The 27,582-nt window shown below is 38.6% G+C and overlaps 1 protein-coding gene across 5 annotated transcripts in view; it reads right to left on the bottom strand.

Moving 5' to 3' along the window:
* The window catches only part of EPC1 (enhancer of polycomb homolog 1), a 67,831-nt gene that overhangs the window by 3,894 nt on the left and 36,355 nt on the right, over positions 1 to 27,582 (bottom strand). For 3 of the 5 annotated variants that reach the window (XM_068673566.1, XM_068673563.1, XM_068673562.1), the window contains 10 exons: positions 18,028 to 18,187; positions 16,256 to 16,401; positions 15,938 to 16,144; positions 15,408 to 15,556; positions 13,872 to 14,031; positions 12,398 to 12,574; positions 12,205 to 12,294; positions 11,970 to 12,118; positions 10,386 to 10,738; positions 4,850 to 4,933 (listed from right to left, as the gene is read on the bottom strand). In XM_068673566.1, the coding sequence (XP_068529667.1) occupies positions 4,850 to 4,933; positions 10,386 to 10,738; positions 11,970 to 12,118; positions 12,205 to 12,294; positions 12,398 to 12,574; positions 13,872 to 14,031; positions 15,408 to 15,556; positions 15,938 to 16,144; positions 16,256 to 16,401; positions 18,028 to 18,127 (1,615 nt within the window). In that variant the 5' untranslated portion in view covers positions 18,128 to 18,187. Of the gene's footprint in view, positions 1 to 4,849; positions 4,934 to 10,385; positions 10,739 to 11,969; positions 12,119 to 12,204; positions 12,295 to 12,397; positions 12,575 to 13,871; positions 14,032 to 15,407; positions 15,557 to 15,937; positions 16,145 to 16,255; positions 16,402 to 18,027; positions 18,188 to 27,582 lie in introns of those variants that run through there. The other 2 variants (XM_068673564.1, XM_068673565.1) reach the window with 1 other exon arrangement.

The following is a 27,582-nucleotide window of genomic DNA, read 5'->3' as shown; positions in this document are numbered from 1 at the left end:
TGTGTATATAAACACATCTATTTTATCGTCCTAAATAAATAAAAAATACACCACAGCAGTTCTCTAAAGAGCCTTAATGCACCTTTATAGCAAGAAGGCCGTCATCCTTCTTAAGATTTTGCTTGATTTAAGTCTTCTCTTTATACATATAAAAAAACAGCTTAAAGATTTCAATTGTTCTGCTGCATTTAGGCTGGTACCAAAAAAGGGAGGGGGAAGAAGGAACCAAAAATACAGTCAAAACCACCCAAAACTCTGTAATATCTAATTAAAAAATTGTAGGTAGAAATGGCATCAGTTTCCACTTTTTTTGTGTGTGAAGCTAAACTATCTGCATTAATGATAAAGCAGGTTTATATGCAAAAATTGGGAACTGCCTGTGAAACCATTGTTTTCAGCCCTCACAGATGACATTTTGAAGGTAGCAAGTGCCTACAATTATAATTTATGTTTTAACTTTAGTTGAAAACTCTAAATTGGACAGGCTTACAACTGAACTACTACATCTACATCCTTCTCTAAAATATTTGAAAAGGTGACAGAAGTTAGAGCATGACAAATCAACTACAATTTTATCCAGCTACCCTGCAAGAAAAAAATTGATCAAATATTGTGTGTACAGACTGACACGGGATGCCCAATGGAAAACATGTCATTAGTACATTGATTAGCTTAGTACAGTGATTGTTTTTTGTTTTGTTTTCCTTTTTTTTTTTTTAAATTTACTTTTCCTAAATAAAAGTCTGCTTTAAATTTCAAACTAAATCAAAAGCTGGAATTTGACTCTCTTTACAAGTTCAGCCTATGATAAAACTGAAGGAAAATCTTAAATATGTATCTTATTTAGGAGCATCTCTGCAATCTTAAGTGCTGTAAATAGACTCATACTCCTAGAATGCAAAGAAAGTTGTACTTTCAGGAAAGTTCACTATTGTTTGGCAACAGATCATCAATGCACTTAAACCTCGTTCACAAATTGTAATTACTGTTTGGTTAATCTTATTTTTCAGGCCTGCTTGCCTTTAGAAAACTAGTTTTAATTTTGATATAAACAGTCTCCTACTTCTTGATATAAAAGGATTCTGAGGAATAATTGTAGCCTATGTATAATCCTGAATAACAGGTTAATAAAAATGGATAAACAAAGTAAGAATTTGAAAAATTACTTGAAGACAGAGTGAACACTGCTGAACATGCATTTTTCCAGTGTATTTATGATTTAAAATTTTTTTTTTAAACATTGTCCAAAATCCTCTTAATACATACTGGAAACAGCATTGAATTTTTACTGGTATTTTTGATATCTGAGCTCTTTAGGTCATAAATTCTTATTCAGAAGCTACATTCAGGTTACTATTTTATTTTATATTAACAGTCTTCAGCAAGTAGTAATGCAGGATGTTTATATTGCCATGCTAGTCTTGCAGCTAAATCTTACGTCAACTGGCTTCATTTCTTCAATGTTTCAAAGTCATTTCTAAGAGAACAGCTTAGAAGTAATACCACACAAAGTGCCTACTAAAAACCACCCTAGAATTCATAAACCAAATAAGGAGTTCACTGTTCATATTTTAATTCTACTTTATGTAAACAAAAAGCCCATTATCACATTTATTTATTTTTAAACTATCACCAAACACAGACAGCTAAGCAAGAAAGCTTTAGCAAAGATTAGCATGGGGATAGCTGAGAAAACTAGTAGCAGTAGTGGAAGCAGAAGAATTGAAATACTATTCTGGTATCGATAGACACTTTATTTATCAGTTAGTAGCGACTTTCAACTTAATGCTTTAAAAAAAAACCTGAGCTTCAGAATCTGCATGGTTTAACCAACATAGCGCTGTTTCTGAAGGTTCCACATACCAGTAAGGTGTTTTACTGTACCGTACTTTGCAAATATACTTAAGATTAAAAATGTCCACTGTTGTACTCAGATGTACCAGAGCATGATAGGCAAGTTAAATTTTTGAATAGCCAGCTTCAATTTTCAAGCTTTAAGTATATTTTAGGCTTTTAGTGTAGAGTTGTAGTAAACAGTTATCCCTGGCTTTACCAAATCCAAAATACTGCTTTATTTTGGAAAAAACGGAGCAAATGAATCACAGAACCATCTAGGTTGGAAGAGACCTCCAAGATCACCGAGTCCAACCTCTGACCTAACACTAACCAGTCCTCCACTAAACCATATCCCTAAGCTCTACATCTAAACGTCTTTTAAAGACCTCCAGGGATGGTGACTCCTCCACTTCCCTGGGCAGCCCATTCCAATTCCTAACAACCCTTTCAGTAAAGAAGTTCTTCCTAATATCCAACCTAAATCTCCCTGACGCAACTTTAGCCCATTCTTAGCAGGCAAGAAGAAAACCCAGACCTTAGTTGTACCCTTAGGCCTCCTGAGCTTTTGGTAACTGAGAAGCGGTATTGCTAAGCGGTTACATATTCGTGGTATTACTGGAGACCTTCAAGTCTTAAAAAAAAAATTAGCAGAGCAACAGACAACTGAACAACAGTGATTTCTGAAATTAAGAACTTCAAGTTGAAAAAAAAAAAAAGAAAAGAGGTATAAAAACATTTGATGGTTAAAGATGACACACGCTATTTGTTAAACAGATTATTGCTTCAGCAGCTCTAGATGGGAACACAGCATTTATAGACTTGTCCAACAGCATGCCAAGGACACAGCATTTAGATTTAGCATGTTTCCATCATACAGTAATGCCTATCCAATACTGCAGAATTTACTGAATTTAACAGTAACAAAGCATACAATTTCACTCGCTACACAGAATCCAACCAAGTTTCAACTGCTACTACAAATAAGACAGTTTCAGAAAATCTCAACTGTCTTTCAGAGCTAACAACTGCACCTTCTCCAGAACCTTCTCAACATTTTCCAAGACCCTTTTAGCCACCTATACAATGGAATCAATTTTTCGACTTTCCTAATCTTAAATGTTACAAACCTTTAAGTTACAACTCTACCTAGAGCGATCCACATCTCACGATAGCTCATGATAGTTACCAGAAGATGTGAAGCTCAAGTTTTACTGTGAGATGAGGCCATATGAATGTTTTTTTTTAGTTATTTTGCAGCATACCGTTCTAAACTGACATAATTAAAAGTGAATATAATTCTGAACTGTTACTAGTAGAATTCTGAATCAAGTTATGCCATTGCAGTTTAGACAGCCTCCAGGATTTTAAGTCACTACATCACGTTTTGCTGCTATTCTCTTTGTTTAACTGCCTGGGACAATACATGCACTTGTTCTGCGACTGTATTAATGCTACGCTTCTGCAGAAAAAGAAAAAAAGAAAAATGTATTCGGACTTAAAAACTGCAAAAAGAAAAGAAAGTAGCAAAAATAAGCTTTGGGAGTTTGCAGCTATGAATACACGGAAATCCCTTAGGTTAACCGTGACTGATTGACAGGATAAACGAATGCTTACAAATTATTATTTTTTTAGTATCTCCTTAGAGACAGCAACAAGTCCTCTGCAATAACTTAGATTTTCAACAAACTACACAATTGACTCATTGTATGTTTTCCTATAATCATTTAAGTGACTGAGATATTTGTGATCTTTTGGATAGTGACATCCCATTTTTTGCTCAAATTAAGCCATTGAATAATATCTTTCAATTGCATGTTTCTGTTTGACTTATCTACTATATTCTGTGGGATGCTGATACTCAAAGGGTGGTGTTTTCTGAAGCACAGGTTCACAGTGATGCTGTCAGCAGTTTTGTCAGATCCACAGTTCTCAGCAGTTTTACACTGCAATATACAACTATTTTTACACTGCTAACTAGTTTTACCACAGCACTGAATGTGTATTAGCCTTAAAACACTGCAGCCTGCATTTAGTTTTCTCTGAAAATGCAAATCTTTCCCTGAAGTGGCTGAAACTAGTTAGAAGACAGGCCAGCTGCAGGATCCCTATGGACAGCAAATCTCAAGGAATTGTTCAGGGTATGGTAAATAGCCACAGCCTCCTCCTCTCTACTACCACTGCCAAGTCTTACTGTGAGGTGATGTGCTAGTTGCTCCTCTATTCCCCTGAGGTAGGAAAATATATGCAAAAATATAGACTGCAAGAACCTGTTCCCTAAAAACTAGAAAATATATCCTGGGAAGCAGAAAATGCACGTGTAAACTCCTGGATCCTCTACAACCATCTCTCTTTTTTAACCTGAATTGAAGAAGCTCCCTAGAATTACCAGGGAAAGTGAGCAATCTTTTTTTAAAAAAAACCTTTAATACCAAGAAACACAAACAGCCTGATTAAACCTTTCAGCACATTCTTCAGTCCTGTCAAACATCTGAAGAATTACGTATTCAGAGTCATTAAAAAACAAAAGCAACTGCTTCATAATCTTAAGTATCCACTCTCACAAGGAGAAGTGCTATTTCAGTAGGAAAACTGAAGCATTAAGACATTAAGCTTATACAGGGTTAAAAGAACTCTGAAATTCCAATCAGCACTAGATTTCCCAATCCTTCAGGCTGAGGTAATGGCCATTAACAAAGCAGTCTTAATCAAGTAACAGAAGATAGATCACATAACCAACGCTTGCAATTGATAAAGTCCACAATTACAGAACTGCTTTGTGGGAGGTAGATTATATATTGTTATGGTATTTTCATAAGAGAAATACATGAAAGCATCATACCCCTGCTGTACAAGAGAACAATTAGTGGTTACTAATGCCAAAGTGCATGCAAAGCAAACATCATTCACAATATTAAGTAATCCAGAACATCACATTTTCAATCTCTGTATTATGAGATGTTATCTGGCTTATACTGCCTGGTTAAAGATTTTCTACTGTATAGCAAGTTCTCACCAGTGAATTCAGAAGATTGGAGAGACTTAGAGCCATCAGTGTGATTTAGTATTTGATGCACCAGGCCCAAAGATGTTTCACTTTCTGAAAAGAAGTTCAAGATTGATTTTACTTAAACATGGCATTATCAGACACCGAGAACATGATTATTAGGCCCCTGATTATTATTACGACAGCCTTATATTTCAGCACAACAGAATTCAGTGTGAAATTCCTATCAGAACTCTAAAGCTAGACATTATGAACTAGATATTAGACCTACATATGTATTCCCTACATGGTAGTGGAAAAACAATCAGAAATTATTATTAAGGAGGATTTTTAACAGCCATTGAATAAAATTTGGAAATGCTTGCTATATATATTTGTCTGCCCATCATCCTCAATATAAATTTTCTAAGAAACATCAGGACTACTCGAGGTACATGCAATTTACTCTGCAGATAATACCTGACCACACTTGCATGGAATACAGACCAAGTCTAACAATTTACAAAAGCCCAAAGACCCAACAATTCAGGGCAAAGCCTTACAACAACTGACTTGAAGCTGAACAGGAAAAACTAGTGTAACTACAAAGTTTCTGAAAAAGGAATTACATCAATGAAGTCTCAAGAAATATGCATTTTTTTTCATAAATTCTGGTTATTCCCCACCCCTCAGTCACATAATTTCCCAGAAGATTTTCTTTTCAAAATTTCCTCCCTTCACTAAGCCGAGGGTGGCCAAAAACCACCTGTTATTCCCAGAGTCCATGTAGCTTTGAGGCTACTGTTCTTCACCTAAGATCTCAACATCTCAGCCGTGGAGGGGCTCAGACTTAAATTCCAATGATAACTGAAAGTATCCAATACAAACATCGATTTTTTCATGACCAGGTTTATAATCCACTTTGAAAACAGGTATTTCGAAAAGTTAAAATGGTAAAGCAAGCAGCAGTGTTGAGATTATTACTAATAGAAGGGTTAAATAAAAAGACCTGAACCAGCCAGTGATGGCATGAAAGCAATAAAAAGGACAGGTCCTACTCTGGAGTAAGGAACTGCCAAAGAGATTGAGAAGCTTCCTCTTGCTTCTTTCTGGAAATGGAATGCCTTTGGTGGAGGTGGACAGAGCATGGTAAGTGTGATGAGAACACTTAAGCACCAAAAACTAGCAGAGATCCACCAACCAACAACACAATTAAAGAGAGAAATTCTAAGAAAACATTTGGGAAATGGAAGCATAGTTCACCATCCTTCTAGACCCTTTAGTGTACATGTGCAAACTTGTTTTTCAGAAGCACATTAAAGTGTGAAAAAAAAAAAGAACCAAGTTTACTAGGTAAAATGGAATTTCTATGGAATTCCCACAGAAAAAGTTACCGAATGTCAAAGCACAGCTTGTAGCACGTTATCTACATCTCTAGTTTACAAGAAAGAAAAGGCAAGGAGGCAAGGTAAGCTATTCTGGATTCTTTAATAATAGCCTAGATGTCTGCAGGTTTGCATATAAAGTACTATCTATTAATACCAAAGATAACTAAGAACTCTCAGTAAGGCTTCTGTCAAAACACAGACTTCTCAAAGCAAGAGTTACAGATTTAGTCTGCTTGCTAAGCAGACTGTAGTTAACTGTTAGCCTCTTTATGACTTGCAGACCTTCTCAAAGAGGTCTAACTTCTCTGCAAGGAAGAAGGCAGTGAAGAACAGAACACAGCACGAATGCTTCATCTTGCTGCAGAGCCTGGGAGCTGGTGTTCAAACCTTTCACTAGCAGACTGGAGACACCAGCCACCTACTAAACCCAAGGCTGCAACGGGACCACACGTGCCATACAGTTTAACTGTCTCAAACTTTTATTTACTAGATGCCAACATCCAAAAACGAATGTAGTGTTTAATAGCAAGTCTGCAGAAAAAAAGCAGTCTCTAGAATTCAGTGCAGTTCCAAGACTGCCATTTGCCTGGCAGAACTAGATCAATTAATCCAGTAAGGAAGACAATGTCTGACACATGCATAGTTCAGATGAACACTTATGCCTCCTGTATCCTTCAAACTATTAAGACACACAAGTGCCATCTCTGAAGATTATAACCCAGGCTAGTAGTTAAACTGTCAGCAATACTGGCTCCTTTCCTGCAGGAAATGTTCCATTTCATTCAGAGTGAGCAGTTTCCCCACTGAACAACAGTTAATCCTCTACAAGAAGGAATCGTGCATTTACACTGCCAGTGGTGTTGTGTAACATGTCTGAAGATCCCGAAATCTGGTCTTTTTGCAAGAAGGCAAGAGATGTCTCTTCCTAACTCTTCAGTAGATGAAAAGGAACCGGAACCACCCTCTTCAAAAGTGATGCTACTTTTCTTGGCTACCTGATCCTGCTGCCATGGTCTATCCCTTCAGCACACAAGCTGTCTCCAAGTAACTTGTAAGAGATTTAAGACATCCCTTCCTCAGCTGACACATGAAATCTCAATCCAACAACTCCATCTTCTATACATTTTTTACGCTGAGCACTTTGAAAGCCAGTATCAGAACAGCTTGTTTCTTCAGGTGCTCACTTCAAAGTGAACACAGAACGCCTCCTGGCTCCTTGAGGAAATCTCTCCGACCTTCACGACGAAAACCAATGCTTCCTGTAGCCAGAGAAGAACGGTTGTGTCACAGCACACTTTTAATGAAAAGGCCTCTGAATAGCAGAGCAGCTTGAGATACCATCTCGAATTCTTGCCTGTGCTGACCACATCTGACAGACTTGAAAAACAAGGTTTTCCACAGCTATTTTTCCACATCAGCAGCATTTTGTTGGAGTTGTTCCAGGTGGAAAAAGCTCAACATTTCTGTAAACATCTTTCATATTGAATGGGACAGAACATTTCACGTGATGGCACACAGCAACATGACCACCTCTGCTAACCACTACAGAATCTCAAGATGAACCTCATCTTAAAGGTGAGCTATTTGGTTTGACCACAGCTCACAGTAGCAGGGAAGGGATAAAGCACCTCTGTTTTAAAAAAGCCTTTTAATCAGTGTTTCTGGCAACAAGACCTATGGCCACTTAAAAAAAAAAAAACAGCAATAAAAAAACAACCAAACATACTAAAATGCAGAGAACCAGAAACTAATACTAAAATAATCCACAACCACAAACTCCCAGCTTTAAAGATAGCTAAGAACAAGGACTGGGGATACCCTACAGAATTGTTATCTGCAGCATTATCAGAGAAATTCTAATACAGATGTTAGATACATCGTGGTCTTTATAGGGTTTCCGACAAAAGGAAAACCTAAATCTGCAGCTGTAGCCTTAACTGATAAGCACCTTTGAAGAGGTTAACCTCATCCATGAGACATACAAAGACTCCCACCTGTAATCTGTGTAGACAACGTATCTTAAGGAACACTTTAAGTCACTGAAAGAAGGTTTGAAATCAGAACGGCACTGATGCGTAAGACTAAGTTGTTTTCAAACACCTAACCCTAAAGACAACCATCATATCATCATATATAAAAAACCTCTGACATCTACACAGCTACAAAAACTCCTGATTAAGATTACGAATAATTCTAGAAGTACAACTGACTTAGTCATACTGATAACAAATGACTACCCAAAGACTGGTAACTGATTTCAAGCGTGTCTATGAATTCAGATGTAGGTTTCTTTTTTTTTTTTTTAAATGAAGTATATCACTCCTGTATTGACACTAATAAAAATATGAATCTGAACTTTACAACTTCTAAATTTTAAAGCTCTACATATTAACCCATTTTCCACAGACAAGCCACCTGCAGTCAATTCCAAGCACAAATTAATGTAACATGCAAGGCACTGAGACATCTACGTTACCTTCCCACATGCTTCAAAATTCAGCCACATAAAAGCTTCTACAGAAGAAATCACAACAGCAATTCCATTTATTTATTCACTTCCATTTAGGAGGTATCTTAATTATCTCTTTAAGAAAAAGAGATTCTATTCTATGTTACATTTAGGTATGCATATACATACAGATATATGCTTTGAATATAATCTGCCGATTTTTCAAGTCTCTGGTTTTCAGATATAACATAATGCCTATCAACACTTCAGAGCGTGTTTATAAACTATTCATCACACAGAGTTTTGTTTTCATACTGGTAACCTGGCTGGCATTACAGCAAACTTCAGACTCCAGCTATTAGACCGATGATGCTCTCATTCAGTTCTAGACCTGGTTTATTGATTTGAAGCATTACTTGTGTGGAGGGGCTGAATTCAAACACCAAAAGCCATATTTGGATCACAAGCCAAAAGCACTACCAGCTTTAGCCCTAATGCTTTTCCCAGCAAGAAGAGTCATAAGAGAGAAAAGAACGTATGAAGGATGGCAGTGAGGACAATGACCTACTCTAGGACAGCAAGAAGAGGAAACATGAAACAAGGAAGCAGAACAAAGCTGCCCACTAAGTCTAAAAATGCAAGGAAGAAGAATTTTCAGAAAAAAAGAGGGTGCAGGGAAGCAAGACAGAGAAATGAAGAAAAATATATTGGAGAACATGAAAGACCTGAGACACTAGGGCAGCACTCTGAGCAAATATTCCATATATCCCCTCAATCTGGGGAGTTTATTCAGTATATGTATCTATCTCCACTCCACTCATACATTTTCTAGGTGTTCTCAGTTTGTTTTTTTTTTTGAAAGCTAAAATTCTAAGTAGAAACATCATTCGAGAAGCTTCTGAGAAAATGAGAGAGAACTTCAAAAATTTGTTTAAAAAAACAAGAACAGAGAATCCCACTTTTTTTTTTGTATAAAAAGGTGAGATTTAACATATTAACTTATCAAAACTCAGAAGTCATGTAAGCTATATACTAACCATGTAAGTACCAAACTGTCAGTGTGAAGAACTCAGAGAGATACCATCCAAATATTCCAATGTACACAATGTAAACAATTAACATCACATCAAGTTTTCCTAGAGTCAGTTCCTCAATTCTGTAAGTGAGGTTCTAAACGAAGTAATCTGTCATTTGCTGACAAGATGTAGAGTCAGAGTTTTGCTGAGCATCAACAGATGCACACAGAGGGTGCGTGAAATGACTAGACATTTTTGGATGGGAAATGGCATTTACTTTTAAGTAAAAGTCCAGAGTAGAATTCATAACCTTGCTGGTATTTTCATTACAAACATTTTAATTAAACATTTCCCACCACCACACTTGCACTGTGACAAAAAATGGAATAGTGTTATAATCAGCATTTCAAAAATATTTTTTATTTTTGAAATCCAGATCTTCAGAGTTAGCTTTACCCTATACAACACTGTTTCTAAATAACAACACTTCTAAAATTCTACCTAAATAGTAAGGTAGCCTTTGCATAAGTTTGAGATGCAGTACACTACTGTTGGCAGTAACTAAAAATAAACATTCTGCGCAGCAAAGATAAAAGATGGGTTGCTACCATCCAAATAGATCATGAAGCAAAGTATGGATGACCTAACGATATTCTGAATTTTCTGAGTCAAGTTTAATATTTCTGAAAGGAAGTTTGTCAAAATAAACATACCAAAATGTGCTGAACCACTGCTACTTTTGCTTTGTATAGAGGTACTGCATATCTGGGTCCCGGGTTGTGCTGTGCCTGTTCGATTTACACCCCTGTATAATTTCTTACAGGAGAGTTCCTCATTGTCACTGTCATGTAGGGATGGTGTCCGAGGCCTAAAATGTCGCCATCTACATGATTTGATATTGACTAGTATTTGACTGAGGTCTTTTGAGAAAGATTTGTCCGAGGTATTTGTTTCTGAGGTATTGGCAAATTGACTGATTGAAGAGTGTTGCGATGAGGAAAGCATTTCCAAATCCAGCTGATGAAATGTATTATCGTAGTCCGAATGCGCTCTGTCTAGTAGCACCCTAAAACAGAAAAACAATGCAGAATTATATAGGGGCAAGAAAATACCAATAAAATCACCAGTTTGCCATGTGTGCTCAAGGAAGACATACATAAAAAAATAGAAGAAACTACACAAAACTATTCTACACCAAGAAATCCCTGAGAACAGGCACTTGAAGTATGACTATATATTCAGTACTTATCAGGCAGTAGTACGTTGACGTTTCTCTTTCCAGGTATGTACTAGCTTTTACTCTATTAATGGCTGATGTAAAGCATTGTGTATATATTATGACAAAGCAATGGACACAATTCGCCCCCTCCCCCATCAGGCTGGAAGACTTCTGCAGTACAATGAAAAAATACAATAAAATTACTTACGTAACTAAATGCAATCCAAATGTCCTCTTAAAGTAACTTCAATTTAAGTGCTTTACTGACATATAAAATGAATATACCTACAACCATCCCATGAAGTGCCAAAAGCTATCACACATTACTTTCCAAATTCCCCTGCAAAATGCCAGTAAGAGCCTTCAGTTTCTCATCTGACTCACCAACAGAATAAGACACTCAAAGCATTCATTTGAATGTCAAATCACTTATTTTTTAATTAAGATTTAAAAATGACTGGGCCATCAGTATTAGAAGACATCAGTATTAAAACACATCACAAGTTATTAAAGAAACAGCACCTATACTAAATAGTAAATAAAAAATAGAAATAGCACTTATACTAGTTTCCAAATTGTTTTCATTAAAGAAGCTCAGAAATAAAATGCCTGAAGTAACAGTCCTTCATCCTTTACCATTTGGGCCATGATTAAAACTTACAACAGTTGTCACTTTTAAATATCTCTCCCTAAAATTCTCCTCTACAGCAGATGCAAAATCAGAAATGCATTTTCTGAAAACTGATTTTTGCTATCATCAAGTACTTTTATTTGAAGACAACTACACAAGTCATTTAAATATAAAACACCAATTACAACTAAAAACATATGCTTGTTTTCACCTTAGTACTTAAGAGTGCCAGCAATACAAATATTTAGAAACATTTAAGCAAGCAGTAAGTACTAAGTGGCTTCCACTACAGCATCATCAGCTGAAGAAGCTATCAAAGAAGTATACCAAATGCCAACTTTGTGATGTCTTTTTTCCCCCCAACTTTTCTCTTTTCAAAGATGTCTTACTGATTTATTAAAAAACAAACAAACAACTAACTAACAACACCAATTATGTAGTGCTTACCTTCCACCACGGCCGACCCGTCTTCGTGCAAACCCAATACACCTCTGGGGTACAGTCAGAGTGGTTAAGCAGTATCTATAACGCACATCTCCTAATCTTCCCTCTTTAGGGCTACTCCATGGCCAGTTGCCAGGTTGGTCTAAATGAGGCTTAAAATAATTTTTAAATAATTAGACACATGAATTCATCCTACAACAATGCTCTGTCTTATGATACACAAGAAAATTCTACTTACAGCATAGTACTGACAGCCTGCTTTCCTACGGAAGGCAAAAGGACCATCGGGATCATTTTCTTCCTCAGCCTCCGAAGAACCAGACAAAACCTTTAAAATGAGGGTGGTGTTGGTGAGGAAGAGGTATTAGTAAATTCTTGAGTTTTACTTCTGTTATTTCCCTAACAGCAGCATAAAATTCTGGAGATACTACCTGGGAGAGAGGTTCTTCATCCGAGCTAGGAAAATCATACTGATTCAAATCTTTAGCATTAAAGACTGGCAGTGCAGCAGGACTCGTCTGTTGAGGAGTAGCAGCAGCAGACGAAGGTAAGACTTTTGGCTTCTTCTCATACTTTCTTTTGGGTCGAATAACATCAGGTTTATCTTGCTGTAAGGAAAGAAAAAAAATCAGCATATAATGCATATAAACGCACACAAATTAGATTAAAACAGGAGTTTCCCAAAACTCCTGCATAAGAAAGCTGAAGAGCAAACTCATCTCTCTAACATCTTGATGCCAACACAAGCAGACATTTCATGTTTGTTTGTTTATCACTTCCAGTAATTGGAATGTTTAATAGATATGGTGGAATTAAGTACCACTTGCTCAACCACTACCGTCGGTAGAACACCAGTCGTCAAGATAAAAATACTAGTTTGGAAAAGTAGACCAAAATATATACAATGGTGCCATTGGGCACCATTTTTATTTGCTAACATATATAGATGTTTATGCAGTATTAGGGAATTATTAAGTAACAAACAATCCTTTAAAAGACGGAAGTGAGACTTCACAAAGATACCTAGCATCTCAGAGAATAAAAATTAAACACATTTCCCCATACTATGCAGATTCAAATACATTTTCCAAGTTTCTAATAGAGATTTATTTCAAGCCTTCAGACACTACATCAACCCTGCATAACTAGTAGGCAAGTACACTCCAGCAGAAGCTTTAATTGATTCACTCTATTTTGTCGGATCTGGAACAGTCTTTATACATTCCTCAGGTATAAGGAGTATTTGTTTAAAATTAAAGTTGTACTTTAACGCTTTAGCCCGTGTGATGGGACTTATTTAACGTGCTAAGTTGGTGGCACAATAGCTATGTTATGTATGGCACAAAGCCAGGAGGAAAAATACTGTTCAACTGTCTGAATCAATACATTATCCAGAAGTTAAATAGAAAACCAGCATGCTAGGAAAATCAATCGATCAAATTTTAAAAAGAAACCCTCCAGATTAAAATAGCTACATGAATTTAGAACAGTGTAAGTCTTATTTTTTTAGACCTCATTTTTGTAGAATATTTAGGTAATAAATACAACTTCGTTCAAAATATCCTAACACTGTAGACAGTATCAGATAAAAAGGTTAACACTGATTAGTGCAAGAATTTGTTACACCTGTATGCGGCCTTGTCTCCAGTTCATCTATACTCCTTTTATTTCTGTCTTAAGGAATTCCAATAGTTCCCAGGCTATTATCATCACTCCAGCAGAGTGAAGTATTTTACTCCTATTGCAGCTTTGCTGCTGTATTTTCCCTGCCAGTAGTAGTGCTTTTCCCCTATCAGAAAGTGTCCCCCCCCCACACACCCAGTTAAAAATGTTTTCCACAGTCTTATCCTGTAGCTTACACATGTAACAGCATGAACTATTAATTCCATTACTGACATTACTCACTTTGTTAACTTTAAATTCTTTCAGTTCCATAGTTTCTTGATGTTTGAAAGGACTGCTGTTAGTCACAGGAATGATGGGAATAGCATAGGTAGGTTTAATTGGCTGCCGCTGTGCCATGACCTCAGACACAATCTCTCCACTGTAGTCACCCAAATTATACCTGAAATCAGAGTGTTTTTTATTTTCTTACTTGTTAGAATGTTTACAACACACATCTGGTAAAAAAAAATTATGCGACAGCCAAACACAGATGAATAATACTTGCAACCTGGGGTAAGAGGAGGTCCAGGATGACAGCCCGAAGTACAAAAATTATTGTTCCAGAGAAGGGGGAGGAGGAGCTAATTACACGCAAACTTTATCTTAATTGCAATTAACTAGTTCTGACAAACACAAGGATGACTAACTGTAAGGCATTATCATCTTTTGGAGATGTAAGTGTAAGAAGTGGAAATAAAAACTTGATGGAAAGAACAGGGCAGGCTCCCCCCCCCCCCCCCCCAGGGACAGTACCACTTAAAAATACACCTTTATCACAAAAGGTTTTAAACAGTGAGGCAAAGCACCTTATTCACAAATCCTCTCTTTTTTGCATAACAGAACAGTTTTGTAGGAAATAGAACCTTAAAATGTATTGCATTTCAAGTCCTGTGTGAAGTACTAAGGTGAAACAGTTTTTCAGTATGAAGTGGGCATTAGTCATTCTTCTGTTCAACAGCTTCTCCTCTTTGAAAAAGCTAGGGGGGTTTCTCCCCTCTCTAGTTCTGAAAATGGTCAGTGCTCGAAAAAGTGCACCTGATATAAAGAACAGACTGATACTTAACTTGTTAAACTAACTCAAGTTACTTTTAGAGATTTCAGTCTGACTCTGCGTTAACTTTTCAAATATGAATCCTTAAGCTGGAGAAATCTTATTCAAATTCTAAGTATCAATTGCTAAAGGACAACTCCACACTGCAAATGTTATTCTCAGTTGATCAGGAAAGTGACAGCTGATAGAACAGAGCATTTGGTCTTTGGCACAGCTGTCAAACAGGATGTCAAAAGAAATACTAGTTGGAGATGACTCACAGAACAGCATGTTATGCTGTATGAAATGCCTGTTTGTTTTCATGAGGGTATTAGATCAAGCTTTGCTACAAAGAACAGAGACATTGAAGAAAAGGAAGAAAGCAATGCTTGGGAAGGACCTTAAAAATAACTATCATTTCCTTCATCTATGCAGCAAAGAAGTTTAATGCATTAAATTCCTTTGGAGTTTACCCAAAATCATGAGCTCTCTTCCTATATAACATATAGGACGTGATACATATATTTGAATACACAGAACAAAACCAGTGTAGGTTAAGGTGGCTGGCCACTTTTCCACGATGAGTGAGTCTCTAAGTTTTATCTCACGTGTGAAATCTGCTATACCGTAACAGTGAAGAAGTCTGAACACTTATTTTAAAATAATCTCTCATACTTTATCAAGTATTAATGGGAATATAAAGTAGTTTCCAAAGCTTTCTGCAGCACATTTTCAATAAGTATTACCTCTTTTCGATGATTTCCAGTGTTAAATGCAGCAACTCCCTCTTGCTTTTTTCCCTTCTCTTTATCATTTCCAGGATGGTAACTGCACGACTTAAATCTCGACGCAGCTTAAGCATCTTCTCGTAAGATGCTTCATCATTTTTTCGATTCTGTAGATACACAGTATTTTATGGTTTCCCACATCACTTAAATTACATAATCTGAACTAAAGTTCTAAGTATTTATGTGTTGAAAAAAAAAATCACAAGCTAAAAAAAAAATGAAGAGAAACATAGGCAAGTATCATTGAGCTACAGCTTACCGCACCACCATCATAAGTAGGTTTAGCAGCAGATTTAGCAAAAAAATACAAATTTTTCCTTTAATAGCTGGCCTACAGTAGTTTATCTTTTTTCCCATGCAAATTAAAAGCAAAACAAACCAGTCAGCTTCTATTATTTTACACTACATAGCAAGATTGTTTCTTTAGATAAGCTTTTTTCTGAGAGGACAGAAGGAAGAGAACGAGATGGAAGGATTAATCTACTTACTTTCCTTGTCTGCATCTTTTCTGTTCGTCTTCTAAAAGCAACGTAGGGATCATTTGTGCTAGAACCATCTCGCTTCTCTTGTTTCACTGCTGGGATAAGAGAGGGCCCCCGACAGTTTTTCCTCTTTTTAATCCAGTACTCGTACACTTCTCTGATCAACTCGTCATCTTCCTTCAGCAATAGCTTGGCCTCTTGCAGGCTGACTGGCTAAATGTAAAACCCAGTATGTTATTGTCATATAGTCATATACATAAATAGTCATACACATAAATAGTGCATATTTTAGGTTTTATTTTTTAATTCAAAGTGATGTTGTACCTGCTGACCACTGCCCTTTTCGAGTCGGTCTATCATCTCTTCGAATTGTAAAGGAGAGATATCCATTCTTTTCTTCAACTTATTCACAAAGATCTCATCTTCTGAATCCAAGTCATAATCTGGCTGCTCAGCATCCAAACTAAAAGCTGAATAATACAATGAAAAGTTAAAAGCTGAATAACACAATACAAAGTTAGAGTTACAGTTTTACTACAGAAATGCTTTGTACTCCAGACACTGCTATTAGAATATGCCAGATTCTTTGAAACACAAAACCAAAATAATTTGTTTGAACACTGCAGTAATGTTACTTAGAAGCTATATTTAGCTTTCTCTTTTAAAAAAAAATACACCATTAAGTTCAGGAATAGAAATTGACATCTACTTGGATATGCTTTTATTAGCCAATGAAACTTACTGGTGCCTAAGACATCCAAGTTTTTGACCTCATTGCTTTCAGTAAGAAACTGTTAGATTGGTCAAACTTTTCAATGCTCTCTAGTATCCTACAGCTTTATTGATTGTATCATCAACTTCTGAAGTTAAGTCTCTAGCCTAAATGCATCTTAGAGCTATTTGAACAAAACTTTGGACAGACTGTATTACACAGACCCCACATACATCCTCATCCATTATTTTTGTGACCTAAAAGCATAAGACCAAACTGGTCTACCAGGATGGCCTACCCAACATAGCAGGTAATCTTCAAATACAAATGATGACTTGCAGAACACAAACTGTTCGATTTTCCACAATATCCAATGAAAATGCAGCATTCTGCACCCAGAACAATACCTCCCAGATTCTTGAGTCTTTTGTGTTTTAGTTTATAAGAGATAATTTCTCCAAGTGAGTATTTCACACTGTAAAAAGTATGACTTTATTTAAAAAAATAAATAGGTAGAACAGAATACAACTGAAGACAGTCATTTCAGCTGTGAGACCACTAGATAAGGAAAAGAAGAATGAAAAAGCATACCTTAATATCAGCATGGAAGACTCCTAGCACTGGTGTCTCCATTTGCCTCTTAGAGCATGCTCCTAATTTAGCTTATCATTGAAGCTCAGATGGATACAGAAATCTAACATGTAGCCAACATTATTTAGGCATAAGATCTGTTTACATACAACAGATGCTACTTTTTACATTCTGATAATTGCACTATGCAACAAAGTTCTGAAACAGTTTGTATTTTTATAATGTTTTCAGAGCTTGTTCAAACACAGAGCTCACATCAAGCTCACAGAACTGCCATCTTCCAGTAATAACAACATCCTAACACCTTTAGAAGTCATTGGTGAGATCAAAAAAAAGCACCTACTTTTAGATGTAGAATACTTCCATCCAGGCATAGACAAATAGTACTAATACCACCATTTCTGCTTGACTTCCCAATCCACTCTACTGTCATATTATCCTGGTTAAGCTTCAGTGAACAGGTAATCTGCTCCTGAAAGTAGCTGTTTCTCTTAATAAAACTAGATTCCTGCAAGCTGTAACTACTGAATGCCATGGAGAGCAAAAATGGATCTTTGCGACTGCTAAAATTAGAGTTTTAATGGATAGGCTCAAGAAAGATATCTATCTACTTCTTGATCAAGAATTTAATATTACCTCTTCAGTAAAAAGTACACATTCCTTTACATGCTGGACAAAATTAATTCTCAGAAGTTAGTTTTGACGTGAGCTCAACAGACATTTGTAATTTCTTGAATGAATGACTGGCAAAATAAAGTTCTTGTTGCAGACTACAATAGATCACTGTACTTACGCTGTATGTGAATCAGCTGCTTTGGCATTTTAAATTCTCCAGGATATATAGATTCATAGTATGCAATATTACTTTCTGCTTCTGGGACTGGTATAACCATATTATCCCTCTTCTCTCCATATACTTGTTGTGCTGAGATAGCCCGTTGGAGATGATGTTCCTATAAACAAACAAAAAGTCCATGTAAAAATTTGAGAAAGTATTTTCAGAGATTAGACTTTCAAACGTTGAAGCAGACTTTTTTTTTTTGCAAATGCTCACATTCGAAATCCCTGAGACTTCTCTGGCACACAAGAAATCAGTATCACACACTTCATTCAAAATACGCTCCATAAACTGGTAGCTTGTTTCCAGTAGGTGGAGCTCTCCCTCTTACACAAACACACAGGACTTCAGTTACTAAACTTAGTTAAGTTGTGTGTTCTTGGCACACCGAGCTACACAAATCCATCTGTACATATTTCTGGAGAGATTTAAGATCGATTACACATACAGATTATAACAAATAGCCGCAGACAGATATTCACTTCAGTTTTTTTCTGTACTTGTTATGACAATTTATAGACAGTGATGCCAGAAAACCAGAAAGGAGGCCTCCTATCACCTCCTATTAAGAGAAGCATTAAGAAAAGCAACTGTTTTTATCCAGATAAGTGGTTCCTGAAGACATTCTTGTTTATTGCAATGCTTCGCATTATCCTCCTTTTTCCCCTCCTAATCCATCGGAGTTTAACATTAAACTATAAGCTGTGATGAGAATAATTAACCATTGGAAAACTGCAATTGTTTTTCAAGCTTAGAAGTAAAATACATTTACATTCCTTACTACAGTCTGTGTAACAGATCAACAATATTATATAGTTTTCAACTATATAGTCTGATTACACCTTTGTCAGACTTCAGTTTACCCCTCTTCAATAACAGCTACTAACACCTTTCATCTGAAAGAATTAGAAGAAAATTATAAAAATGGCTTTACTGTAAACTACAGAACCAGAACGTAGCCTCAAACTGAAGCCCGCTGCAAGGTGTAGTTCTGTTTCCAGAATTGACAAGGTTTTAGCTTATCTTTTCTTCAAGCTAGCTACAGAGATTTTTCAGGTTTGTCCCGTTAATCAATTTCTATATGAAGAGACTAATCTTGAGAAGGAGACATCACAGAGACACAAGCAGAATTCACAAAGCTTATTTTGATCCTCTAGCATTTGACAAACATAGCCGCATCACATGGTAGATGCAGCATCTAATTTATTTTTATTTTTTTAATCACAAGAGGCATTCTAGTAAATAACAGAAAATAAGCAATAAAGGCAACCTCCCCACACCCCAAGTTCTCACATGTTTGGGCAGAAATTAGCACCAGCAACTTTGCACCTAGCTTTAACAACTCAGCCGGTGGCTCAGCCCATCTCTCCTTTGACAATACCTACAATCAGGCATGATTGGTAGCTCTGGAAACTCTCATGTTTAAACATGAAAGCATGTTAAAAAAAACACACTACAGTTACCTAACCTACTACAGCTTCCAGTTTCTGTTCTGCAGTCGTTCTCTGCTGTGATTGCACAGCTGATTACTCCCACTCAAAGGCAACACTTCATTCATCCGAGGCTGGAACCTGGTATTTAAAAATGCAGTGGTTTCCTCCTCACTTTGCCAGAACGATTTTGTATTCTAAACCCTAACTTCTAATCCTAACAGGCTGGCCGCCCTCGATGTTATGTTGGTTTATTACGTAGGTGCTGTAGTCCAAGACATTCCTGAAAACACCAACAAGTGTTTCAAGACAGAGCTCCTCGGAAATTCAAGAAGTCCTTTGACTTCAGCCATCCTTTTCCAAGTAGAGCTGTCTGGACAGATACACGTCCTCTGTACAGCAGCTATCTGCCACGTTAGGCTACCAACACCAGCTTGTAATAGCAAAGAGCATTTAAAAAGTCAAGTGCAACCATCCACTAGGTCCCTTGGCCTGCTGCAGAAGGAAGTTGGACTGGCTTAACCAGGTTTTGCGTTTGAAAAACTCTTGTTATTGTTCAAAGAGATTATCTTCCAAGTGATCAGTGGGGCCAAATAATTCTCATTATCCATATTCCTCCAGGAAGTGCAGTTAAGCTGCTGGTCTGAAATCCTCCAGCTCCCACCTTTTCAACAGTTTTTAAAGCAGCGCAGTTACAGGGCCTTTCCCCTTCTCCTCTGGAACATTATCTGTCCCTCAGAAGTTCTCAGATAGCTGTGAAGTTGGTTCAAACTGCTTCTTTGAGTGCCTAGCATGATGTTTAGATGGCTTAGTCACGCTCAAAGGCTGTAGTTGTCACGTCCGAAGGAAGCTCATGCACCAGCTAACTGCCACCGCAAGGCGCAGCGCCCCTTGCTGCTGTTCCCTGATTTATCACTGCCTCGCCAGACTGATCCTAGGACAATTTAGGGCATGAGACAGCTCTTGCCTGTTATTCCCCTGAAAGCAATTAGCCTTCTGATAAATTAGCTCCCTCAGCTGCCAGGGGCTGTGTGAGAGGAAGAAGAGAGAAAGATGATCCCCTTTGGCAGAAGCTAGCCAGAGTGGCTTAGCTGCATAAATCATTAAAAATCATTCTTTTTTAAAAATTGAATACCGAGGGAAAGAGAATAGACTTATGAAAAGCCTTGTCACAAATATTTTTAACCATCTTAGCATCACGTATAATCAAGAGGTCTTCCTCTTACTACGAATACTTACAGAATATTCTCTTCTTACCCTGCATACTTTGCATAAGAAGCTGTGGCTGCCCCATCCCTGGAGGTGTTCAAGGCCAGGCTGGATGGGGTTGTGAGCAACCTGGTCCGGTGAGAGGTGTCCCTGCCCACGATGTGGTGTGTGTCTGTGTGCAACTGAAGGGTTTTTAAGGTCCCTTCCAACCCAAACCATTCTTTGATTTTAACTATTACTTGCTCATGTATTATTTGTTCCAACTCACCAGTTTCCATGCAACTGGATTTTTGAGCTAAATTATCCTTCCTATTGGAACTAGGCTGGAATAGCCTGCAGTTGTCTTACTACCACTCAGAACTACTGAAAAACAGAGGAGTTAGCACTTCCTTCCCTCTCTCAACTTGCTTCCTTTGGATCTTTCATACATACCCTGTTTAACAACCAGATATTGAAATGTATTCATTGCTTCTGATATTTTTCCTTTACAGAGAACTAAACCACGTTCGTGGTTATATTCTCACTGAAGCTGCCTTTCACTTTCACAGGAACTCCACCGTTAGGCACATATCCAGAAAAGCTTTCCTCTCGCTCGCTTTCTCTGCCTGATATAAAGGCTAGTGGTAATACAACCTTGGGAGCTGTCCCACTGTGATGCTAATTTGATCCACGACTTTCAGAACAATGGCACTGTTCCTCAAATTTCATTCCCCCTACCTTGTGCAGCACTGACGCTCCTCCAAATTTGTGTTTAAGCCTAGTCAAAGAGTTCAGCCCAAAGTGAAAAATCTGCCTGCTTACCCTCCCTCCCCCCAGTTAATTCTCCATCAGGATAGTTTCCTGCGCTGGCTCATCATGAGCTCAGACAATCCCAGAGTGAAAGGGCTGCAGTAAGAGCACTCCGACCAGATACAAGGTCTGAGGAAACAAGCAGCTTCATCACTTTTTGCAACACCCAACCATTAGTATGAAACTACACCTTATTCCTCTATATTCCTGTCCTGAAAGGTAACTGGGCAGCTAAAATTCCAGCACTAATTCTTGTATTGCAGACTACTCTGCTACTTGTTTAAATCAACAAAAGCTCAACAACTACTTTTCAACTTTCTCTTCTTTCCTCCAGTTTTCCTCTAATTTGAGGGTCTACAGGAAAAGCCCACTGAAACAGCAACCCTTCTTCTGACTACCCAGAATGGAGCAAGGTGTGATGTTTTTCCTAAGCAAAACTACACACAAACACAACTCTTTATTCTGTAGGCTTCCTTTCTATTAATTCTTAAGACACAAAGTCTGTCACTTGCATCCACTTTTATTGTATTGCTATTGCCAAGTGGATTCCAAACGATCAGAGCGAAAAGACGATCTAAAGAAGGCATTAACAAGGGCACTGGGGAAAGCAGGATTACAGCAGAGCAGCAATCACTGCAGCCTCAAGGAACAGCCGTGAGCTAAGGAATTACAACTTTTGTTCTGCTTTGATTTGAGGAGCAACAAGACCTCTCTCAGATGATAATGCAGGAATTCAAGGGTAATTGTTCAAGTGCAGTACCTGCTCAAGTCACATTTCTAGCATGCTACATAAAAGCCATACATGCCCTATGTGCAGAGTGTGCACATAGCTTTGTATATTTTAATTAAAATGCCACAGACAGCATACTGCAATTCTGGTTCAGCCCGACTACAAGTAATCGCGTAATAACTGAAATCAAACAGTACTTGCTTCCTTTCTCATTTTAGTAATACTTGGTGAGGTTTTGGCAACAAGACTGCTTGCTGGATTCTAAGTTACAGTTTCTCAAAGAAAACCCGCACTGACAGGGCACAAAGATTACTTTGACAAAATACTTAGTCTGCACCACGCCTTGTAGACAGACTATATTCAAAGTACGATAACCACAACACAAGGCATTTGAAGTGATCAAATAAAAAGCCCAAGTGACATAATCGTGTCACTAGCAGCTGAACAAACCTGACGGGACGTGTAGTGTTGTTCTGTTACGGCAGCAGCAAAGACTGCATCTTATTAAAAATGAAAGGAACAATCCACTATTTTGCAGTTTGATTGCATTTCCCCCCCCCAAATACTTCACTCCAGAGCTCTTGAAGGAAGTGCTAATTTAAAGCACCATTGTTTGCAGAAATTGCCAAACCAGCCAACTCTGCAGCCCCCCGTGCAGAGCAGCTCCCCCTGAGGATGCTACAGCTGATTCTCTCACTGCTGGCAGTCCCAGCACACCACTGCCCGCTCCCTACCCTCCATGGACCTGCTGATTTACATCAGAATGCCCTGTGAGGATCCTTTGCATCCATCCAACATGACCGTCTCACAGCTCACACTGCAATGCCTGATGCATAAGAGGACACCAGTTTCAACAGGCAGTTGTCCGGAACCATGAGGTTCACAACAGTTACACTGAAACAGCTGAGACAAAACTAAGGGCACACAAGTATACGGACTCCCAGACCTGCTGTTTTTAATGCACTTTTTTTTAAATTAGCCTTCTAGCAACTTGCAGTCAAAAATTCTCAAAAAAAAAAAAGCAAAATCCCATTTCACCTTTAAAACAAACACATTATAATTAAGATTAAAAAAAAAAACACACAAACAAAAATACCATATAATTTAGATGAAAAAAGAAAACATTAGGAGCCAGAAAATCAGAAGCTGTAGAGTTCATTAGAGAACTCTACAGAGTTCCTCGAGCACAAGTCTTATGAGGAACAGCTGATGAGGAGCCCAGAGAAGAGGAGGCTCAGGGGAGACCTCATCGCTCTCTCCAGCCACCTCAAGGAGGCTGTAGCAGGCAGGGTGTCTGTCTCTCCTTCCAAGCAACAATGACAGGGCAAAAGGCAAGGGCTTCAAGTTGTGCCAGGGAAGGTTCAGGTTGGATATCAAGTGTAAGTTCTTCGCTGGAAGGGTTGTGAAGCACTGGAACAGGCTGCCCAGGGAAGCGGGTGAGTCACCATCCCTGAAGGGATTTAAAATACACGTAGGTGTGGTGCTTAGGGACATGGTTTAGTGCTAGACTTGGCAGTGCTAGGCTAGCGGTTGGACCTGCTGATCTCAGAGGTCTTTTCCAACCTAAGTGATTCTACGATTGTGTCATCTGAGAGTTGATGAACTGGTGCAGGAGCAGCCTGACTGCAGGCTACAAAGTCAAGGCTCCTGGCTGCTGAGTTCACAGGGACAACGCCGTCCCTGCATCTGGGTTACCTTACATCATCAGCACCAAGGGTTCTTGGTGTGAGGTCAGTGTAGAAAAGAGCAAAGTCACCATGACACCCAGCGGGGACCATTCCAACTCACCCTGTAACACAGGGCTGGGACTCCCAGAGCACTTCTGTGACCTCCTGCATGCAGACCGTGCCCTGCTCTCCCCATTCCTTGGCTCAGCTCAGCAAGTTATGGGGTACACGTGCTGTCTCTCAGCCACACGAGGATCTCAGTAAGCTGCATGGTCAGGTTCAGTCTCTTTTGGAAGGCTGACAGTCAAACTACTCCAAAGGAAATTCCTGTACAGATTCAACCCAACAATCTGTTCACAAAGGAGACAGAAGGGAATAAAAACCAAACTGTCTCACTCCCTTAACCTACTCTTCCTGTTACCAGCTCTTAGTTATTCTGCAACCTACTAAACAGATGTTAATTTATATCCAAGATTGGAAGGAGCACGGAGATCTGAGATCACGGCAAGTAAAAAAAAGAGTCAGGAACTGCTTGGCTTCATACTACCCATTAGTACCTCACATTATTACCTGGCCCTCCTTTGGGCCTGCTCAAGCACTGGGATGTGTTTCTGTGGGACTCAGGGGGTAGCTATTTACCACTGCAATATCTGCCTACCCAGGACAAGCACCAGTGATGCTGCAAGGAGAGATAAAGAGTACACAGCCGGAATATAATAGCCAACTTGGATCAGTGTAAACTGGTCAGAGACACGCCAAGCTTCTTTGTGCTTTTCTAATCTTTAGGACAGTAAGTGGCCATGGTTGCCTCTCACATGGCTGAAAGCTAAAAACGCTCTCAAACAAGAGCCTTCACAGCCTATTACAGAAACAATACCACACACTTTCCCTTTATCACCTCACATGCATATCCACACGTTAAGACATGCAAAACAGCAATGACATTCTGAGAAGTTTGTTACCGCATCTGTTTCCGAGTAGCTGCTGTCGTACAGCTCCAAACATACCCTGATCAGCCCCTGGCTACACCGACCTGGGACTCTCAGACAGCAAACGGCAGCTCTTGAACACCTTTGCTAATGGCAATGTAGTAGGTTTGGGCAAGTAGGTAAGGAGCTTCCACCCTCCTGACCCCAGGTATGTGAATAACATAAGAAATGTTGGCAATAGTTTGAATTTGGTTACAACAAGCACATGTGATCAGAACAAGACAAGGGCTGTGGGTCACCAGAGCAGCATCATGCAGTGCCTTGCTCTCCCTTTGATGGGTCCTGAAGGAGACAGCAGATTTAAAAAAATAAAAAAAAGCGAAGTCTGGGCTGCAAACAAGTGTGAGCCATCCTTCTGTTATGGGTACTTGTACATGAAAACACTGGGTAAACAACTCCTCACATCCGTGTAAGTGCCCAAAGAGTCATGTGGCTGTAAGGCCTTCCCTCCTCAGGCAACCAGGATCTCTCACCACCCCAAATCATTCCATGCAGTAGAGAAATCTGTTTGCTTGTAATTGTGGCACAGCCCAGAGCTGTCCCTTCATATTCCAGACATGGTGAAGGACCATGGAGATCACTTCTGTTAATCAACTGATGTCAGTCTCATGAGTAGTCAATTAAGAAGGATTCCGCTGTAATTACTACAATAATTAGATCTCTGCTACAAATCCCAATTTAAACAGCTGTCTAGGAGCAGCAGTTGCTCAGTGAAAATGTAATCTAATTGTACTTAAAAAAAATATGCATTTTTGTAATTAACAGACTATCAAGAAACCTTGCTAATTATTAGTCTTTTTATCTGGAACACTGGTTAAAAACGAGGTCAGCCACACAAGTCTTCAGCATCTTAGCCTACTGCTTTCCCAATGCTCAAATCAGTTACTTCTAGGAGTATACAAGGAGCCTATCCTTTTCTTGGAAAAATCTTATTTCCATATTTGAACTTCCAGTAGGGAATTGCTTACACATTCTGTGAAATTTTCATTTGTTACATTTGTTCAGTGAATGGTGGTACGGGGGTGGAGGACACAGGCATTTGATCCACAAGCCCAACAACATTATTACTAGAGATCATAACAATGCTTGAAGAAACAGAGTGATTTGCTGTCCTGTTACCAGAAGACTGAATGAAGATTAGTTTCATATTCCAAATTACTCTGGAAAAACAGACAAAGAAACAAGTGAAATCAGCTCAGAGCAAGCTACAGAGGAGCACATTCACGATACAGGAATCCTGGGAACTGGGAAACCTTCAGCATTTATGCACTGACTACATTACATAGCTCACCAACTGAATCTACACCTCAGCATCCACAGGTACAGATCCTCTCCAGACTCCCTAAAAAGACTGGAGCAGTGTGGCAGCTTGTCTAATCGCAACTGCACTACATCCACTCAGAAACATAATGCTCAACACTGCTTTGAATGGTTTTGTATGGAAATTACTAACAGCTCAGAAGGAGCTATCCTATTTCCTTAGAGTTGCTAAGAGCTGTAAGAACTCCCCACCTTTTCCTTTGCTGTCATGCAATCAGCCTATTCAGCCCAGAAATGCATGGAGTTATTCTTAGGTGAGTTGTCTTCTGCTTGTGCCTGAGCTAAATGGGTTCACTGAGAGGTAATGCATAAACCACAGCCAGCTCTAAGGAAAAGGTGGAACTGCCTCTATCCAACAGCAGCGTAGTTCAGCCCATCGCCCCTGACTTCACCACACAGCTGCATTTCACAGTTCCAGAATTAACTGCAAGCCTGCCTTACCACTTCCTTACCATGGCTCGCTGCTCCAGCTGCACAGCGGTCATTGGGGAGAATGATGCGAAGCCACCTAAGTGATCGCGTTAAACAGAACCCTAACTAAAGGATCCTGAAGGACACACTAAGATGCTTTTAGTGCACATTACTTCAGTAGCCCAGGGCATGACCTCCACTGCTCAAAGCAGGCTGTATCAGAAAACTAATACTTGATGGAGTTTATGAAGTCACAGCTTTCAGGATACACTCTATGTGGGAATGAAAAACCCTTAAAATCCAGCCTTTTATCATCACAAATTCCAACTATAAAGTCATTTCAGAGAGCCTGAATAAACCTTTATGGCAAAAACATTTCCCCCTTATATGACATGGAAGTGGAAAGTCAAGATTTTTCATTAGTTGACCCGTAAGAAAACTGTATCAAGTTCCCAAACTAAAATAAAACCAAAGCAATCTTGTTACTTGCTTGAACATTACTGCATGTCAGCAATCCTACCTAACAATTTTGTATGGCAAAAGCTCTACACTTGTATTCCAGCATTTTTGTTAGTTACAGGAACATCACATCAGTGTTAACAAGAGTGAGCACTGCTAAAAAAAAAAAAAAAAAAAACAAAAAAAACCATCATTTGAATAACGAGGAACACGGTACCCAACTTCACAGGAAACAAGTTCCTATTGTTTCAGAGCTCTTTTGAGTATTAGCATGCACAGGCACACGTGGCTGTGCTCCATTCAGACAGGGTGCTGCAACTGCTCCTGCTGTATGGCAGAGCACAGCACTGAGCACAGCACTTGGAGATTTACCACCTGCCCTGAACTTCACCATTTAGATAGATGACAGGACTCAAAAAGATGATAACTAAGTTGGGTGAACTTTTACATTTCTCTCAGAAGTTTTCTACATCAGCCATGGAGTGAAATATCAACTACTTCTTCCA

This window comes from Anas acuta, chromosome 2 (assembly GCF_963932015.1).
Source record: "Anas acuta chromosome 2, bAnaAcu1.1, whole genome shotgun sequence".
Classification (NCBI taxonomy): Eukaryota; Metazoa; Chordata; class Aves; order Anseriformes; family Anatidae; genus Anas; species Anas acuta.
The sequence above is the reverse complement of the archived record's forward strand: the minus strand, read 5'-3'. Positions and strand labels throughout refer to the sequence as shown.